This window comes from Seriola lalandi, unplaced genomic scaffold, assembly GCF_002814215.2.
Source record: "Seriola lalandi dorsalis isolate HSWRI2012SDOR001 ecotype SW California unplaced genomic scaffold, Sedor1 jcf7180002054835, whole genome shotgun sequence".
NCBI classification, from domain to species: Eukaryota; Metazoa; Chordata; class Actinopteri; order Carangiformes; family Carangidae; genus Seriola; species Seriola lalandi.
The window spans coordinates 108,161-128,679 of record NW_019525388.1 but is presented as its reverse complement, the minus strand read 5'-3'; the positions used below and the strand labels follow the sequence as shown (position 1 = coordinate 128,679).

The window sequence follows — 20,519 nt, the reverse complement described above, 5'->3', positions numbered from 1 at the left end:
AGTCTTTTCGATAAGCGTCAGGTGTGCATGTTCAAGATCAGCCTGCAGACTGACGACAACAATTATCTTTTATTTTTTCACATGATATAAAATACAGGAGCATCAAATATTCAACATGCAAATACACTTCCAACATAAACGTGCAAATCATTTAAACAAAATACATATCTCACTACAGTCTGGATTTACTTTTCAATGGCATTTCCCTTTCATGATAACTAAAATAAACCTCCAGTTTGCGGTAGTTGTTCTGTAATATACACCATCACGCAACATGAATCTAGTTTTATTGAGACCAAATACATACACATTTACAAACACATTTAATGATGAATGCTGATTTGTTTTTAAGTTTTTTAATAAACCCCATGTGACTAAGAAATATGTGATTTACTTAATGAGGCTCCAGTTCAGCAAAGCGATGCATCATAAATGCGATGATGTGATTTAAAATCAGATCATATTTCCAAAGCACCTGCCTACAGTCTCCGCCATCCATTCCTGAATGCAATTAACTTTTCTTTCTTTAACTAACACTCTTCAAACCAGGTTTAAAAATGCATTATTTTTTCACTCAGACGCTGTCTCCATTTCTTTGTATAGACATCTTGCTGGATCTCGGATAAGTGAATGTATCCTTCCCTGCTCCTTCACGTCTTCTGTCCAACCTCCAAGCTGTTTTCTTTTCAAGGTTCCTTTTAAAATAATTGCCAGGGAGGATCAATAGCTCATTTTAAAAGGCTATTAGTTTAAACCACATTATCAGCAATATATTCTGTGCCCCACTGGCTTGAAGAAGTGGTCCTTCATACTTGCCTGAAATTACAAAATAGATATTCATTATCCTTCCCTTTTGTCAAATAGTTAAAGCCACCGGTAAGAGAAAATAAATACTATCACACCAGGAAGTCAAAATATAGCGGCTACCCCCTGTAAACCTTCCCTTAAAGATTCAAACCTATCACTGACATCAGGGAAAATGACAGAAGGGGTGTGATTCATAGTTATTCGGCCACAGTCCTGACTCCTTTTCCACTCACTAGCTTGATGAGTAATCACAGCCAGTGTCTGTAAGAACAATTAGCCGGAAGTAAATTGGTGTTTTTGCTGAGATTGATGGTGCAATTTCCTACATTGGCCTTTTTTTTTTTTACGTATTGACAGAAATATTCTCTTCTGTTCTTCACACAAACAGAGCCACACAGTAGTTTTCTTCATATTAAAATCTGCTAGAAGCATTAATATCATTTTGTCATATACTCCTGAATTGTGAGGTAGGTCAGACGTTGTTCTATTAGTTCCATTGACTTTGGTTGTTTTTCATTAAATTGCATTGTTTTATTTTTGTAGTTCTCGGTACTTTTTAGAGAAGTGCTGTCCCACTCAATGACCTTTATGGGAGACAAATGATCTTACCTTTACCATAGTTGTGGCCCACTACAGCACATGTATGGGAGGGAACATATAGAGTGTAAACTGGGTCAGATAGGAATATAGCCAAATCTGTTAGTACCTGTGGGCTGAGGAGCAGGAACCAAGTTATTCTCACCTTGCAGTTGCCTGCAGACATTTTCTTTTAGTACAGAACTGAGGAAACACTCCCAGACGCACACAATTTCACATACGCGCTCATACACACACACACACACACACACACACACACACACACACACACACACACACACAATTTATCAAGGTCTATTAATTAAGCCCAAGGCTCATTGCTGTGTAGCACTACACACCCGCAAACATACACACCTCTCTTCAATTTAGCATATTTTTATAGGTGAAAATAGCAGTTCATTAATTAGCCTGTCACAGTCAGAGGTACCTCAGGGCTTAATCAAGGTCATGGGAGCATTTCTCTCCCAATGCACCAATGGAAAAGTTTTTTAACAGGACCCTCAGCAGTATGCATTAAATGCTGTAATGACCCTTGTACATCCCTGTAGCATTCTAGCACTGGACACCCACTTAAATTCTACTGATATCTCAAACTGCAGCAGTTACTTGTTTCTTTAAACTGTGATACTATTAGGATGAAAAAAATATTAAGTCATGAAACACTTAAAGAATACAGCACTTTTATGCGTCATTACTTGTCACATCTCCTGGGGAGCTCGTGGTGTAATAGTAGAGGGTTACTTCACCAGAGCTTCCATGAGACAAAGAACAGTGGCTGAGAAAAATGAAGCTCCAGCAGCCAGGGCACTATCATTAGTGGAAGTAGATAATCCTCTCTAACAACACCCTCTTAAATCACTATCTGTTGTTTTTTGGGTCTCTTGCTTTTTCTTTAACCACCTTTATCTTCACTCCTCCTTTTGTTTTGCAGACCGCCATCTCCTAAACATTTTGCACGAACACACACACTCCTAAAACACGTCTTTTAAGTGCTTGATAAAATGCTCACACTCTCACACACACTCTTGGCACAAACACATACATGATGCCCGGTCTCTCTTAACGTAACCCCTGTGTACACTCAGCCTGCTGAAAAAGATAAATATAGCACTTTCTAGAGAAGACAGAGGGGCCTTGGAAGAATAGTCTCTGTACAGAATCCAGGACACTGTTGCAAACTGTTGTGATTATACCCCCGACTCCAAACCATCAACCTCATTTAAATAGACAACATTTTGATCCCAGTTCAATCTGTGTATTGTCAAAAAATAAATAAAATTATGGCTTGGAGTCGGTGTGCAGGCGTTAGTCTTTTCATTTGTGCCTAGGCTTGCACCCACAGTGCATGTGATTTTCATATAATTACATTATACAGCTGGGTTACAGCTAGCTGCTGCAATCTGTTCAGTCCCTGTGTGTTTAGCAGCAAGAAGCAAGAAGTGTAATATCCAACTAAATAAAGAAAGTGTTAAATGATATGAGAATATCCAGTTGTAATGTAAATATTAAAGGTGTATTAAGCTGTTTTAGCCACTAGGAGGCAGAAATACTAAAAGTTGTCAAGTTGTTATATATGGCTAATGTGTTGACAAACAAATGCAAAAAAAGATGTCCAATATTCACTGGCCTTTTAGCTCTGCTTTGGGCTCCACCAGCTCCAGCAACATGCTGTGATTTCGCCACCAGTTTACTTTGGGTCTTCACAGTGAGAGCTTGTTTGCTTGAAAAGAGTTTATCTAAGGGAACCTACTGAGTTGGGTTTTAATTCACAGTAATCGACTCTGTCATATAACACATTGTTAATATTGAACATATTGCTTAAATCAGTTTTAATATCTGCACGCATGAGTTTTCCTGACCTCCCAGAGGTCAAAAATAAAGCGAGTGATGAAAAAGGAGGAGGAATACTGATGCACAACAATAAGATGGTGTGGCACTTTTTTCTGCTATATTAACTTCAGTAGTCTTAGAACCTGCTGTAATTGGCAGAGGACCTAGTTTTTCAGATTTCAAGTTCTAGTCCGCTCTCTGGAGTCATGAAAATATGTGGGGGGCTTAACAGTCAATTCCACATGGATTACTTTGCGTTATTCAGTGAGTAGCGCAGTGTTATAGTGTTAGGATTTTGACAGTCATTTGACTTAAGTTGTCAAGGGAGATGCCAGTAACAAGACAGGCATGGAGGAAAGTCTGGCAGGGGATTGGAAGTATATGTGTTTGTGTGGGGATGGAGAGTTTGAGCCTGGGTGCGTTTCTTTCTTTCTTTTCACTCATTTATGAACACATTAATCAAATGTTTGCAGTTCTCAATCAGGAAGTGTTTCTGGGTATTAACTTCTTCACTGTGGAATCTGACATTGATCTGTGTTCTGTACTTGTCCCATTAAATATAAACTAATAGAATGGAACATAAATTCATGCTCCATGAGTAAAGGTCAAAGAAAATGCGTCTTTCAGATGCATCACTTGGGGATGTTTGAAATGAAACAGGGTGTGCTGTGATTGTTGCTGACTATTAAAATTATTTCACTCAAGCATATTGCGCACAACTCTAACACTCATAGGGACTTACACTGTCTTATGTCAGGGAAAATTATTGTAATTAAGTGCATTATGGTAAATATATTACAAAACAACCGCTAATTAATCTGAGCAAGTGTTTGAGCACTTTGTCTCTAAACAGATCCAAAGTAAAAATTGGTAATGGGTAAAAATCCTCTGACTCTGTGCCATTCATTCATCCAACAATGGCTGAACATGCCACTCTAGAGTTAAGAAGCTGACATTGTGTCTGTGAAGTCAAAGCATTTTATCCAAAGCATGCACATATAATGTACATACACAGCAATGTGCATAAACTCCATCAAAATATGCAAATAGAACAGGGTTGGTGCAGATGTCCCATTCACCGCTTCAAAAACCCGGGTTCAGTCCTCAGTGATGTGGCTGTGGTTGGACAGGCCATTGAACCAAATTACCAGTGTTCGTAGATGCGACATCAGGGAGGGGTCATGCTCCTGTCACTACATCTACTTCTGCTGTAGAGGCTGTAGGAGGGACCTGTGCAGAGGGAGCATCAGGGAGGGATGGGAGGTTTTTGCTAAAGCTGCTCACTGACAGGTGAAAAGTGATGTCATGTTCTCACTGTAGGAAGACCAAAGGTAGATACTAGTACCACTCCAGAACAGTAAGATCATTTCTAATATTTTTTCTGTTCAACTATTACATATAATTGATATATATTGGTAGGAAGAACCGAAAGACTAATGGCATCATGTATTACTTTACCCTGCATGTTCCTGCGTGACCAGTGTGTACATTTAGTCTCACAGTCAAAAACATTAGTGAAGGTTTATTGCCTTTCAATTCCAGTCCTTATTTTATCTGTTGTTCAAATTGTTCTTTGTCTCTTTTAAAGCACTTTGAGCTATGTCTTATGTATGAAAGTGTGATAAAAACAAAGTTTCACTCATGTTTTATTACTATGGGGTCAGGCAACTGGTCAAGTACGTTTGAGAACAACAAAATGAAATGGAGTCTTTTTGCGACATGTCTCTGTTCAGGAAAACAGCAGAACTGTCGTTAAGAGAAGTACAACAGGTTTGTGTGTTAGTTTGAAAGGAGGAGGCACATTACCACCAGCCCTAATCTGAGCATGTTATCTTCGTCTTCTCAGAAGGATGGGGTTTGGGTTTCACGGGTGCTCGCTCTGTCACAAGGTCTTTAAGTGAACTATCTGTTAATCAGAGTGATTCTCCTGCCTGAGCTATTTCTGGCTGTGTGAAGAGGGAAGCTCGCCTCCGGTGAAACGCTGTAGATTAGCTTGGATTTCACCACACCGTCCAGGCATGTACCACAGCTGCTGGTGTTTCTTTTTAACTTTTTTTTCTGCCTTTTTTTATTCTGTTCTCTGTTGTTTTCTGTGTTTACAGAATAGGCCCATATTTGAATCTTTGTAGTTGCCATAACTGGTCTCATCCAATTACTGAAAAGTTTTACAATTTGTATTTTTGGTATGAATAATTAATTTTGTAGCAGTTTTATTGATATGACCATGGTTATGAACTCAATGTGACTGAGCAGATTTTGTCTTTCCTCAAGCAAAAAAAAAGCTGTATTGTTGCTGTCACATAAAAAGGAGCATTCACTTGAAATAGTCAGCGAAGAGCTTCAAAGAAAAACCTTAACATAAAGAAGATGCTCATGTAAGCACAACATTTAAAAGCATTTCAAAACACTATAAAAGTAACAACCAGGAAAAAAAAACACAGCCTTGGTATTTGAAGCTATCTTTTTCTTTATTTAATTTGACATCATTCTCCTTATCCTCCCTCTCCACCCAGGCGTGCCTCTGTCCACTCAGTGGGGCCCTCAAGGCTACTTCTACGCCATCCAGATTGCCCAATACGGTTTGAGCCATTACAGCAAAAACCTGACTGAGCGCCCTCCTCACGTGGAGGTCTACGATACAGCCGAGGAGAGGGACAGCCGAGCCAGCACAATGCCCTGGAGTGTGCCGAAAGGTTGCGGTCTCAGCCGCGTCCACGACAAGACCCGAGCTACCTCCGTGCGTCAGTTCAGTGCTCTAGGTATGTAAACCCTGCATGAGCCCAGATGGCCTCAGGGCATTCAGCTTATCTCCCTTCACCGTGTCTGTAGGAGGCTCGATATGCCACTGTGCCCTCAGGACAGGATGATAGTCAGTGGTGAGTCACGACAACAGTGCAGTAACACTGGCAGAGTGACAGTGGACATGCCACATAAAGTGGCAAGAAAAAGAGGATGTTAACCCTTTGGAATGACTTGGTTCTCTGCATTGATTGGTCATAACATAACACAGTGTCCCTGAGATAATGTCACACAAGTAATTATAATCTTCTGTGTGTTTTCTGGACACACACACACATTAAACATTGACAATGCTGGTGAAAAATGGTCAGGAGGAATTCTGGATCATTCTTTCTACAGAGCGGCTTCAGATCAGACATTTTCTCAGGATGTCTGGTGTGAGTCGCTCTCTTCAGGTCATTTTACAGCATCTCTACTGGATTAAGGTCTGGGCTCAGACTGGGACGCTCCAAAAGAGGGATTTTCTTTGTCTGAAGTCATTCAGTTGTAGATTTACTTTGATATTTAGGGTCATTGTGCTGCTGCATCACCCAGCTTCATCTCAGGGTCATGGTGTTACCCTGTAGAATAAATAAACACTAACCTCTCTCGTAATGATTATATGTTCTTTGTCATTTCAAGGTCAACAAGGGCTGCAATGAGTAACAAAGTAGATAACAGAGAGCTTTTGAAAAATATGCATCTAAAAAAAGAAAGTGCTTAGTTTTATAAAAATGAAATAAATAAGTGCAGCTTGGGTTTGTTTTGTTTCAGGCCGTTTCATACACACGTTGGTGGTGTTGTGAGTGTTTACAGCAGCAGGACAGTGAATGTGGGATTGACTCAAAACAAACTACATGTTCACCATCATCAAGTCACGTCACCCAGTGCAACCGTGCAGCTCACTGATGTATTTTTAATGAAGCTCTGTGGCACATGTTTTCTTATTTTTATCATCCCATTTTAGAATGTATTATAAAAGCATAATACAAGCAGTATAATAATGGCATGTATTTAAGATATAAATGTGATGAGTCAGACAAAATGTCACTGAAAACCTTTTGTTTTTGAGGGATTTGGTGAGATTTACAAAGAGCTGTATTTCCTATAATGTCTTTATTTCTCCATAAGTACATAATTAACAGGCCTTCAGTAAATGGGCAGTTTTATCACTTGTAATAAAGCTGACTGACTTCGCACTGTGTCAGCTCCAAGGAATCAGATTTAATTCACCTCGCTCTCAGTGCATCCAAGGCTCACATGGTGCTGAGGACACTCTGCTCCAGCGTCCCTCAGACTCAGCAGTTGTTACTTATTGTGTTCAGTCTTCTTGCTTATGCATTGAAAAAAAGGGATCTATAAAGAGGGAAAATATGAAGGAAAACAAACCTAGACTTATTGTAATTTTAATTATGTCCCAAAACAGAATTGTATTCAGAGCTGCAGTAGGAGCATGTGGTTGAAAGAATTCAGTCTCACTCAGATACTGTGGATTTTTGAGTTGGTAGGATTTTAATTCTGTCTGACTGACTGAGTTAGAAATTTAGGGGGCTGATTATGAATTATTATTATGAAGTGTCTTAACCAGCTGCAGCTAGTTACAGTTTGAGTCAGTGACTGTTGGTTTCTCCAGCTGTAATGACAACTGTCTCTGGCAAATTTACTCCACTGCTGTCAATTAATGTTCATTCAGTGAGTTTGCTGAAAAAGAAATCTTGACTGTTGCTGCTTAGCCAAAGATGGTTTTGTGGAAGAAGAACCACCACTCTGTGTCATTTTCAGCTCTGAAAGAATAAGGTGTGTGCTGCGTCTTTTTCCTGTTTTTCAACATTAATGATCTGAGTGACTTCCTCACATTCACCTCAGACTAGCTAACGGGGAGCTCTGCAGTTTTCGTTTGCAATGGTAAATTATAAACAGCTGAGTTGTTAGAATTTCCCAGATAACATTTCAAGCTTTTCACCTCAAAGGACTTGTGAATACTGTATTCCTGAGGTCACTAATAGGTGGGCCGCCGGACCTATAACCTATAAAATACTGAGAATTATTATATTTTGACAGTGTGTTTATTTTAACCAGCACAGCTTTTCTAGCCTTTACGGCTCTGGTCACATGATGCTGCGCATCATTGTGACTAGTGTCAGTGAGTGAGATACACACACACACACACACACACACAGGGGAGAGATGATAGTCGGAGAAATACGTGGGGAAAGTGGGGGAGTAGGATATAAGAGGGAAAGAAAGAGAGAAGAGGGTGTTAAAGCTGTTCAGTTGTTGAGATTTTTATGAAATTATTTATTATGAGACTGTTAAGAGATAACAAAAAATAGAAAAGGGAAACTCAAGCTTTACTTTTTATTTCATTAAATTACGTTTTTTAAAGCTCTCTTTTATGGTAGTAGGATCTTTATTTCCTTGAAATGGGAAAAGAACCTTTGATTATTATTAGAGAAGTTATTTGCTTGAGGAAATGTAGTATAACTAGACCTCTTTGAATTTTAATTGCATACCCATACTGTATTTTAATACTGTATATAAATATCTTAATAAATGTCTGTTATAATAGTTATGTTTATGTAGAAGTTAACTTTTCTCTAAATGACTGATGTTAGAGAAAATAAGAACATGGGAGAAGCTAAACAACAAGCACCAGCAATATTTATATAATTCTGTTACTGTGGAAACTCGTGATATCTTGTTTAATAAGCTGCAGACCACAAATACAGGCGTGAAGCTAAATTCATGGACAATTACTGCAGTTTAAATGGGAACCTCAATATCAGTCAGAAAAAATTGCAATAAGAAATTTTCCCTTATCTGCCTTGTTCAACCTGACACACTCGCTCACTCACGGTTGGGACGTTGAGGCTCGCACACGTGTGGTTCTGGGCCAGTCTGCAGGCTGAGCTGTTGTCCCAGCCCGCTGAGGTCTTCCTCCAGGAGAGTGGTCCAGGTTCTGTTGGGGGCCTGGACCAGCTCTGCACTGGAGACCCTGTGCTTCCACCTCTGGCCTCCTGTCCTGTATAGACTGCTGGTGTCTAAGGCGGGACCTGGACCTGCCAAAATCCACTCCTGATCTCAAAGTTAGTAGACAGTTGCTTGTCTACCAGAACTCTGGGAACACCAAGGCTTTTCAGAACCTTCCACAGGGACTCTGGATCCTCTGCGTCTGACTGGGGTCCACAAAGGCTGTGGACGGACAGGGGTTGCTCTGATTGGTCTAAATATCTAAACTATCTATCTGAGGTATCTATTGTGATAGGGATTGGAAATCGAGCCTAGATTTACAACTGTAAAGTGACCAAGACCACAAGATAGTTGGCAGGCTTATATTTGGAATCTTTTACCCAGTGCTGACTGTGATCTGTCTTTATTCTCATCTGATCCCCTGCTGATATTTCCTCCCTCCCTCTGTCTCTCTCTCTCTCCGTGTCTGTATTGAGCGGCTGTCTCTACTGTAACTTTCCCCTCCTCCTAATTCTTCAGCTTTCAGCCTCTCATCATCAACAATTTCTTTTCATTTCACCGCTCCACGCCTTTTTCTCTCTCTCTCTCTCTCTCTGTTCTGCTCCGTGCTCACCTTGCCTCACAGCTTCAACTCACCATCACAGATCTGTCTTTCCTTGACATCATCATGGTTTCATCATCACTCCTCAGCCCTCCCTTGGCAGTCTTCATTCTCCATTAATCTTCCCTGTCTGTCTCCAGATTTCAGTCTTCCACCTCTATTTACTTATTTTCCACCCACTTATCACCCCTCAGCCCCCGTGCGCCTCCAAAACGTTGCAATCATATTTGCCCGATCCATTTTAATGCCTCATTCTGCTGTCTCATCCAAACTTTTCTTGATTTCTTCCTCTGCTGTCAGTTTCTCTTTCTGTCTTTGCCTCCCTCCACTTCCTCTCCTACCCCCTTCCTTTTGTTTGGGTCTTTTTTCCTCCTTACTGTATCTAGGGCACCGATGTTGAACAGACTCTCAAAGCCTCTGACAAGTGGATCAATCGCCCGTCCCCTGATAATAACCGACCATCTGCACATTGCTGCACGAACACTGTCCTCCACTGAGCACCTTTATTTTCCGAATTTCCTTATGGTCGGTCGATCGTTCAGAAATGTAGTTTGTACAAACGAACTGCTGTTAGAGTTTGCAGGGTGTTCACTGTATGCAGATGCTTTGGAGTAACAGCTGTCACCAAGCAGTGGCAGTGCCTTCAAAAGTTTTCACCAAGCTTTGATGTTTTATTTTCTAACCGCATAAAAGCGCAGTAGATGTAATGTGGCTTTCTTTTTTTTTTTTTTGACACTGATAAACATAAACAGTCTCTTTAGAATTGTAATCCTTAACATTTCAGTTCTGGTTGATCTTGAGCAGCTACTTCATCAGAAATACGAAGATATGAGTCTATAATAATTGAAACTTTGATCTGATTTCATGCTGCACACGGTGCAAGTAGTTTTCCAGTTTTCCGGGGGACATCAAAGTTGGTTAACTGAAGATTTGGAGGTTTGCAGCCTGTGCCCTGAAACTCTTTATCTCACTGTGGCTGCTGCTTCCTCTGACTTTATTCAGCTGTGATACGGCCATAGGAGAGTGAACAGTAAACATGAACACTGGATTGTACGCTTCATCTTCAATCCCTCGTGCTTTGATTGGCAATCTGAATCTTTGACTCCACCACTACCAATAAAAACTATTAAAGAAAGAGAAATGATTAGTAAATGTAAATACATGAATTGCCATTTGAGGAAAAATGCAGATTGATTTTATAATTTTAATGTCAGAGTAAAAACACATCTCTAGTGGCCAAGTGAAAGTCCGGATCTCTTCTCTCCGGTCAAGATTTAGTAGCTGAACTTGAAAAAGCCTGTCCACTCCCTCATCGCTTTGTGACCGGGCAGAACAGCAGGAACATTTTTGCAAAGAAGAATAGGAGGAAAAACTGCAGTGTCCAGATGTGCAAAGTTGTGGACATAGAGACATCTTCATACAGACTCAAGGTTGAAATTGCTGTATAATATACATCTACTAAATACTATACTATATTTAAAATTGATTCATCACTTTTAAAGAGTCTTTTTATTTTCTGTTTATCAGTATTCACGTTGAATCTACTTTGAGTCAGTGTTGTAACACAGGGGTGCATGTAGAGCTGAAGCAATGAGCCGAGTAATTGATTAGTCAATTAGCAGAAAATTAATCGATAACTGACTTTATGATAGTTTCAGTCATATGTCAAGTAAAAAAGACTAATTAGATGGTTTTAGCTTCTCAAATGTAGGGGATATGTTTCTCTTTGTCATACATGATAATACAGTAGACTGAATTTATTGAAGTGTTGACAATATGAAATATGAAATTAGAATTTGTCTCCTTGGCCTCTGGGAAATTGTAATTTTTCACTATTTTCCTACATTTCAACGACATTAAGATTAATTGAGGAAATAACCAATAAATCAGTAATAAAAATAAACATTGGTTACAACCTTAGAACTGTTCACACTTCCTGAGAGGGTGAAAACTTTTTATAGCCGCTCTATCGCTTGTATGTGTCTGGAGAATGTGTTAATCACAAGGGCATTGACTGTTGCCTTGTCGCTCGGATCTTTCTTATCCTCTCACGCACCCAACACTTACAGTACATGTGTTTTCAAGTGTTTCGTCTTTCATGCTCACACTTGTATTCAAGCATGGCTGACATATTTCTTGCTGCATGTCATCTCTGTATCCTGCCTTACTGCTAAACAGCCAGAGAGCAGAGCAGAGCAGAGCAGAGGAGAGGAGGTGGAATCTCGTCTATATTCCCTTCCCATCCTTTATTGATGGCGGAGTAATCACAGGGCCAGGGTACAAATCCACTTACTCTCTGCATTGCCTTAAGTAATGGATTTATGAGTGCATTAAAGAGTCGTAGTCATCCAGAGGCCCCTGCCAGACTGGCTCTCTCCTTCATTCTCCTCCTGATCGACTGTCTTTGTGCCTCAGCTGGCCTCGTCTACTTCTGCTTTCTCAGCTCGTGTCATGTGAGATCTCTCCCTCTCTGATTCTCAATTGTCTTCTCACTATCGCCTCATTTTCACTCTCTCCACTCTCAGGCGTGGCTTTAAGAGCACTTGTGTGACCCATCATTCCAATGCCCTCCTTTTCCCCGACTCCTACGTGCTTTCCTCCCTTCATCCTTTGGGGGGGGGCCTTGATTTATTTATTTATTTTTTGCTCTTTAGACCAAGTAACAAGGCCAAAGGAGGGATCTTTCCAGGTGCTGGTATTGCTTTAGGCTGTTGAAATGAAATCAGAACAGCAACTGAATACTGAGAGTTGATGTAGTGTAAGAGGCGCAGTGGCAGTATAGAAAATGAATATCATCTGAGTTTGTGTCTTTGAGATTTGTAGGGAAGAGACGTGGAGAAGTTGCTGCAGTAAATCAACTTCTTTCACTCACTTGTTCCATCTTGCTGCTACTCTGTTCTTTCCCTCAGTTTTCTCCCTCTATTTCCTCCAGTCTGTCCTCCTAATTAAGCTCAGTGTGCAGTGACACATCTGTACTCTACATCCCATGAGATCCTTGTCTCTGTGTGTCTGCTCTCTCTCTCTCTCTCTCTCTCTCTCTCTCTCTCTCTCTCTCTATCTCTCTCTCTCTCTCTTTCTCTCTCACACACACACACACACACAGCCAGCGATGCACTTCAGACAGGTAATAACGATACAAGACCCCGGTAATAAAGAAGCGGGGCTTTGACCGCAGATTATTTCTAAAGTTGTCTGATTGTTATCGATTTGAGAATGTGACTACCGACTGAGTCCGGGGAACATGAGTGAAAACACGAGCTATCATAGAAACATACCATCAGAGGAGAGTGTATTAAGGGAGACAGACGCACTGCAAAAGGCTTCCAGTCAGTGGCTAAAAATAGTCCATTGTCATCCGGTAATCGTTAGAAGTTATTAAATTCAGTCAGATGAGGTTAGTCATTTATTTCTGATGAAATGCACTTGAATACACTCTGACATTTCTTTTCTCCTGCCATCCCTTTACATCACACACACTTTTTCTCTGCTGCACCCACCCCACCGCAGAGTCCTCAGAAGGCGTGTCCCTCCAGCTGGGTAACTCCAAAGACTTCATCCTCAGCTTGGACATCAAGTTCATCTCCAACGGCAGCGTGTCCGTGGTCCTGGAAACCACAGAGAAGGGCCCGCCCTTCACTATTCGCTACGTGACCGGCACGCAGCTCATAGCCTTCAAAGATCATGAAATCACCTACGGAATCGGGCCAAGAACCAGCTGGACCACTCTGACCCGAGACCTGCTCACCGACCTCAGGAAGGGCGTCGGCCTGTCCAACACCAAGGCTGTGAAGGCCACGAAGGTTGGTTCATGTCAAATACATATGTACCTTTAAATAAAACACCCAGTGTTGTAATGACTATGTAACTGGACTACAGCTGAAAAAATTAGTCTATAATCAATCAACAGAAAATTTATCATCATTTAAGTCATTTTTTAAGCACGAATGACAAACGTTTCCTCGTTTAATCTTATCAAATGTGAGAATTCACTGATTGTTTTATGTTTTATTAAACTGAATAATATAAATAAGTAATTTGTGATAAACATTTGCCCCAATTTTCTTGTGTTTCAAAGACAAAACCACTTATCAACAAAACTAATCATACAATTATATATTGCTTTGTTGTTTTTAAAACAAATTTTAGTAAAAATTTGAAATGTTGATTAAATGTAGATTTTTGTAAAATTTAACTTGTGCCATATTTAATCTGGAGAGACTAACAGTGTAACGATTAGGAGAAACCAAATCCCGTTTCCATTCATTAATTATTTTGTTCGCCTTTGCGTCTGATCTCCCTCTCAGATCATGCCCAGGCGGGTGGTGCGGTTAGTCCTACATGGGCGTGGCTTTGTTGACAACGTCACTATCTCCACCACTGCCCACATGGCCGCTTTCTTTGCCGCCAGCGACTGGCTGGTGCGCAACCAGGACGAACGAGGTGGATGGCCCATCATGGTCACTCGTAAACTGGGTGAAGGCTTCCGGCCTCTGGAGCCCGGCTGGTACTCGGCCATGGCTCAGGGCCAGGCCATGTCCACCCTGGTGAGGGCCTACCTCCTCACCAAGGACCAGGTTTACCTCAACGCTGCCCTCAAGGCAGTAGGACCCTACAAGGTGCCTTCAGCGCAGCACGGGGTCAAAGCTGTGTTCATGAACAAATACGACTGGTATGAAGAATACCCCACCACGCCCAGTTCCTTTGTCCTCAACGGCTTCATCTACTCCCTGCTGGGACTCTATGACTTGACTGAGACAGCCGGAGAGAAACTTGGCAGGGAGGCAGGGCAGCTGTTCAGCCGTGGCATGGAGTCACTGAAGGCAATGCTGCCGCTCTTTGACACGGGGTCCGGGAGCATCTATGACCTGCGTCACTTCATGTTGGGCACTGCACCCAACCTGGCGCGCTGGGACTATCACACCACGCACATTAACCAGCTACAGCTGCTGGCATCCATAGACAACTCTCCCATCTTCAAAGATGTGGTCAAGCGCTGGAAAAACTACTTAAAAGGGATTCGTGCCAAGCACAACTAGGTAAAATGTAACCTGGTATACAGCTGAGATGATGACTGACTGAGAGCAGGAATATGCTCTACGTGTGACAACTGAATGGATAATTGAATGTGAAGTGGGTGCTCACATTGTATGTGTGTGTGCGTCCCAGTTTTGGTTGAGGTTCATAATCTAAAAGATGAGTTTAGTCAGCTGCAGCTCTCAACTCTAAAACTTTCTCGTGTGCTCTGTTGCAGGTTTTGTATTTTCTGCAACACTGACTGTAGCTCCCCCACGCCTGTTTTTTCTTTTCTTGAGCTAGTGTTTGTAATTATGCACAGACCTAGTTTCAGAGTGTGTGCGCGCGTGTGTGTGTGTGTGTGTGCGCGCGCGTGTGTGTGTGCGCGTGTGGTTCAAAATATCAATATATGATGTTAGATAAAGATGAGTCTCCTTGAATTGTTTAAACTGAATCTCACATCTCTGACATTGTTCATCCAGTCTCTTCTCAAACTGTATTTTTTTTACCATTTCATCCCAGATTTGCAAAGTTTATTGAAACAAATAAACTGTAAATAACAGAATATATTATAAATTATTTGGAGGAGAATGTTGCCAAAAAAGAAAAGAAAAAAAGAATCATATCAAAATGAAATACTTTTGGATTTTATTTCCACATTGCAACATTGTTTTATCCCATAACCTTCAAAACGTACAAGGTTAAAATCAGGAAGTTTGTTTCTGAAGTTCACCATGTTTAAGCTGTTAGGTGAGATACATTTTAGCTGAAGAGTCAAATGCTTTATGCTTCCAAACCAGTAACTTCCAGGTCTTTTCTGAAGCCCTTTTCTCTAAAATACAGATGACTAATGACAAGTAATTTGGGGGAGGGTGGGGGTGTTGTGTTGTTTTGTGCTTGAAATACTTCTTACCTTTTGTTTTTTTTTCTTCTGTCTGTCAAGGTGCTTGAAATCAACTCTGAGGAATAAACACCTCAAACCACCACATTTGATTTCAAAGATTTGAGCTGGCTCTGCTGGCAGCCGTGCTCCTTGGTCCCTACCCATAATTCCACTGTATTTAGCATTCTGTTGAGTTGCCTGCGTGACTGCATCTTGGCTCATGTGACTTACACTTGTGTTTCAGTTGAGACGTAGCAGACTGCAGGTAACAAGCTGCCACAATGCGTTACATTCCCTGTGATAAGCCCATCAAGCCTACAATAATCTTTATATAAATAAAATCACAATTAATCGTTTATCCTAGTTAGTCGTCAGTATTGCAGCCACTGTAATGCTGGTATCTCTGTGATGTTTTAAGATGACATGCTTTTTGCAACTATTCTTAGGTGCTAATCAAAACCAACGAAAGACCGTCGGTTGGTCACAAAAAATTATGAATAATTTCTCTGCTGCTGTAGAACGCAGCTACGAGTAATTAGTCCTGCATCACTTCAAGTACGGCTCACTTAGTAAAGCATAAGTTTCTCATATCAGACATCTTGGCTGAGAATCCCAACTTCGTCAGCTGTGTTTATTTAAAAATGGCGGCTGAGAAATGAACATCTGATCAAGTGTCACGGTCGCTCCTCTCTGTTCTTCTCATTTGCACAGTTTGAGTGAAGCTAGAAAACATTTAGGATTCAGAGCCACATATATTTAACCTCTTCACGGGTGTGTCGCCTTGAAGTGGACAGGAAGTGCACGGACATATAAGCCATCTTAGATAATATCATCAATCATTTATTCAGATTATTACACGTATTAACAGTTAGTAAGTTTTATTAGTGCAGATTAATGTGCACTATCCCTGATAAATAAAGACAGATTCAAATAGAAAAGTCAATCCTCATGCAGATCAGTCTAAATCTAAATCATAAGAAATGTACACAGGACACACTGGCAATGACTTTAAACTAACACTTAACTTATTTCTTAAAATAGCAAACTTAAGCTTCAGTTGAATCCCTATATCATATCATGTGCTTGGTTTGAACACCAGCATTATTAGTTGTAGCTACATTTTCATTAATTTTCATGCCTTCCTATTTGACCTTTTTTCGATTATTTCCTTGAGAACTCCTGTGAAAAGCTCTTCTCCTATAATTTAAACTTGCAGATGATAATTGCAGGATACAAGTGTAGGCGGTGTGGATGTCTGCGTTGTGTATTTGAGGAGATGGAAATGTGGGCAGCAGAGGCACAGCTGCATCTCACTACCATGTCAATTCATAGCATTTAAACAGACAAAGTGAAGCTGGAGGTAAATTCTTGATAAACACAAAGAGGCTGTCAGTCCCAGCACGCTCTCATTTCTCCTCTCAGCTGTTGTGGGTGCATGAACTCAGCGTTTTTAATCTGAGCGCTGCCCTGTTGACCGCTGTACGAGGAGAGATGGGCTCGCCAAGACACTAACAATTCACCGGGCTAATAGGCTGGAGAGCCAGCACACACAGTGCAGTCGCTAGTCGGGGATGAGTCAGCATTCACTGGCATCGCTCTCACAAACAAAACAAAGTGGAGCCCTCGGCATCAATGAGGCTTTCATCGATCTAGCTTAAAGATTATTAATGAGAAGCGTGAGAATCAGGCTGCTTCGTTTCTCTGAAAGCGGTGATGGTGAATTTTCTTTGGTCGTTCTCATGAACCATGTGAACTTTGAGATGAATACATTTTCCCAGACAGTCTGATGTCAGGTTGTCATTGTGTGAGCTATTAAGACTACATCAAAGACGCCTGTGATTCATTTCAATGTAACATTGAGTGGAAAAGAGCTGCTTTTGGTACAAACATCTTCCTGACCTCACAGCTTCAACTGTAACTCAGCATCTAGCTTTCAAGACTTAGCGAGGATTTATGATGGGAGCATTATGGCCTCTGTTAAAGAAGAAACAGTTTGAGATATTGTCAGAATATTTCAACAATAAAGTCATGATATTTTGGGACAAAAGAAGAATAATATTAAGAAGAAAATGGAAAGTGTTTTTCATTTTTTTCAAAATAGGACTTTGAAATATTGTGACTTTTTCTGGTAAAATGATTCCTTTTCCACAAAAATTACAACTGTTTCTCAAAATATTTGAGACTTTTTTTTTCTTAACCGTGGCCCTTATCCTCCGCCATCGAGATTTATATTGTGGATGGAAGGAATTATACTGAAGTTATGTTTTTAAAATGATCCCGGAGGAGAGGTCTGAGTGCGCAGTTTCTTTGAATGCTTGCTGATCCTTGTTATGTTCATTTCCTGGTGGCATTTTCTTCCCACAGATACTTGCATAATTCATACTTTGCCATTTTGACAGGACAGTAGATATATGTAGTTTAAAAGGGAACATTCAGGAATTGAGGTTTTGTGTGTGAATAACTGGCTCCATTTTGTTTATACCAAAGTCATTGATTCAAGTACATTTGAATTGGTCTACTTTTGTGTACAAACCGATTTCCATTCAGCATTTAATGATAAGTCTCCTTGGAGATGTCACGGAGAGACACTGCCTTTTGAGAAATACTAGTTTTTCAAATGTAGGTTGAATAGATTATAGCAAAAACAAGATATGTAACTTGCTTATCATAAAGGGGATGTGTGCAACTAGAGATTAGCATTTAGTCAGCTGCTGTTTTAAAGGGAAATGAGCCAATTGCTGCAAATTCTCCTTGAAAGTTTTTGCTTGTTTTGGTTTTGGTTTTTGTGTTTTAATTGAATGTTTTTTTTTTTTTCAGTTGTTGGATCAATCATTTGCATCAGATGTTTTTCTAGATAGACAAAAGCACAACTGCCGTTTATTATCACCTTATTTGGTTGTATTTCTTTTGGAGTACTTGTTTTTTTTCTTTTCAGGACAATGTGCAACGCCTTCATTAAGAAAGCTGCTATTATTGTTCACTGTGTAATAGGTATGAGAACTTCCTTTTCCTCATTTTAGTGGTATTTTTGTCTGTCTTTCCACTACACATTAAAAGACATGTGACCACTGAGGTCAAATGTGATTTATGCAATAAAATGTTTACTGGGGTCTTGACACCACAGGAGACCCAGAGCGGTTGTATAGACTTTGCAATCCAAGCACAATGTGCAAATGCTACCATTTTTTAGTCCAAGGAAGAGACGTGTTTATATACAGAGTAAAAATCTTTGTGCTTTAAAAATTTGCTTTTTAAAGGTGTAAAAAATAAAAGCATTTTTTCTTAAACTTGTGGTCTAATCTTTTCCTATCTTACATTCAACAGGGACTCAGCAGTTTAAAGAAGATCTCCTTTGTTGGCCTCGTAATCAAAGCATTTACTCCATCATATTTGATATAGATTCTCTCTATCTTCAGAATTTAATTTATTCCTAACTTGCTGTGTATTTTCTGTTCAGTTCTGATGATCCTGTACAGATACTGCTCTGTTTCTACAGTTAATGCGGGTGGTGTTATGTCTAATAAATATAAGTTGAGCTGCTCAGGTCCGCTGTGGAGCAGCTCTGACTCTGCAGTAGAGAAACAGTTTGTTCATACTGAACGTCCTCTCTGTGAAGCCTCAGAGAAGAAAAACAATCCTGATTAATAATTTATCCTAATTAGGCTATTCTGATCCAGTGAGAAGCGCAGACACCTGAGAAGGACTGTATCTTCTGCCACCCGCTTGCATTTTTCATTACCTTCTGGCATTTATACAATCCACCCATAATTTGTGCCTCACAGCCACACACTTCACCCCACGCGTCTCATTCCTCCTCTTTCCCCCCGACATTAATGATATTACCATCCCTCCTGACAGAGAGTCTGTCTCCCAGTCCTGTAATTAGCCCTACATAAAGCCAACAAGCTTGGTCTCTTCACAGCCTGTGTGCTGGCCTCGTCTGCTGCCATTCAGATGCCTTTGAGATGGCCGTGATAACATTACAGTGAGTCATTGGTATTCCAGCGTCTGGAGGCCACAGCTTTTATGGTGACCATAAATTCACCCTCTTGATGAAATTAACACACCGTTGACCCCTGCATTGTTGGATATGTTTGCGGGGGGGGTCTCGGAGGAGGTGCAAAAGTGGAAGCATCCAACCGATAGAAAACAGAAACACAATCACAGTCACAACGTTCTTAAAAGTGCAGTTTGACCAAGTCCCAGAAAGTTTTGATGAAAGACTCTGTCGCAAAGTTTTTTATTTTGGGAAATCTGCTTTATTCTTTTCTTGCCTTTTGGCAGTAAATTATAGATGAGAAAATCAATACCTTTCTCACATTTGTCCATTAAAAATACACCTTAGACGACAGCCAGCCAGCAGCCATTTAGGTTAGCTGAGCACTAAAACTGGACAGAAGGGGAAACAGCTAGCCTGGCTCTGTCCAGTGTTATAAAAAAACGCCTACAAACATTTACAATCTCACCAGACAATTGCTCGACTTGGTTGCCGGTTACCAGACAATTTATTGATTTTTGCAATTCAGGTTTTTGCGTAGTTAAAATAAACAAAATCCAACATTACTGAGTGTCAGGTGCGTGTGGGTGGGTTTTGTTGCCTTTTGGACGGAGCGAGGCTAGCTGTTTCCCCCTGTTGAGTCTTTGTGCTAAGCTAAGCTAACAGACACCGTAGCTTCACATTTAACAGACAGATGTGAGAGCAGTATCAGTCTTCTCATCTGGTTCTCAGCAAGAAAGACAAGTATTCCTTTAAATCTCTGCTCTCTTATCAGCAGCTATCTGAGCACTCTGCTGTGAAGCTTTTCGAAATCATTAGACAATCAGTGTCTCCCTGTGCTCTCCTGAATCATTTTCTAACTTCACTTCATTTCTTGTTTCATTTGTGCTATTGAGCAGACACTGTCAGACTCAGCTCAGCCTCATCCTCTCTGCTAAACGAACACCAGAGACAGAAAAATGGTCATTATACTAAAATGAAATAAATCTCCTATCTCCATTTCCAAACCTGGTAATTGCTGTATTTTGTTCATTAATGAGCAG

At 40.5% G+C, this 20,519-nt stretch overlaps 1 protein-coding gene across 2 annotated transcripts in view; it reads left to right on the top strand.

The window, feature by feature from the left end:
• Window positions 1-18,766, top strand: part of glceb (glucuronic acid epimerase b) — a 50,667-nt gene extending 31,901 nt beyond the window's left edge. For both annotated transcript variants that reach the window (XM_023426717.2, XM_087179408.1), the window contains exons 4-6: window positions 5,748-5,993; window positions 13,091-13,383; window positions 13,888-18,766. In XM_023426717.2, coding sequence (XP_023282485.1) covers window positions 5,748-5,993; window positions 13,091-13,383; window positions 13,888-14,619 — 1,271 coding nt within the window. In that variant the 3' untranslated portion in view covers window positions 14,620-18,766. The remainder of the gene's footprint in view (window positions 1-5,747; window positions 5,994-13,090; window positions 13,384-13,887) is intronic.
• Window positions 18,767-20,519: the final 1,753 nt, after the last annotated feature.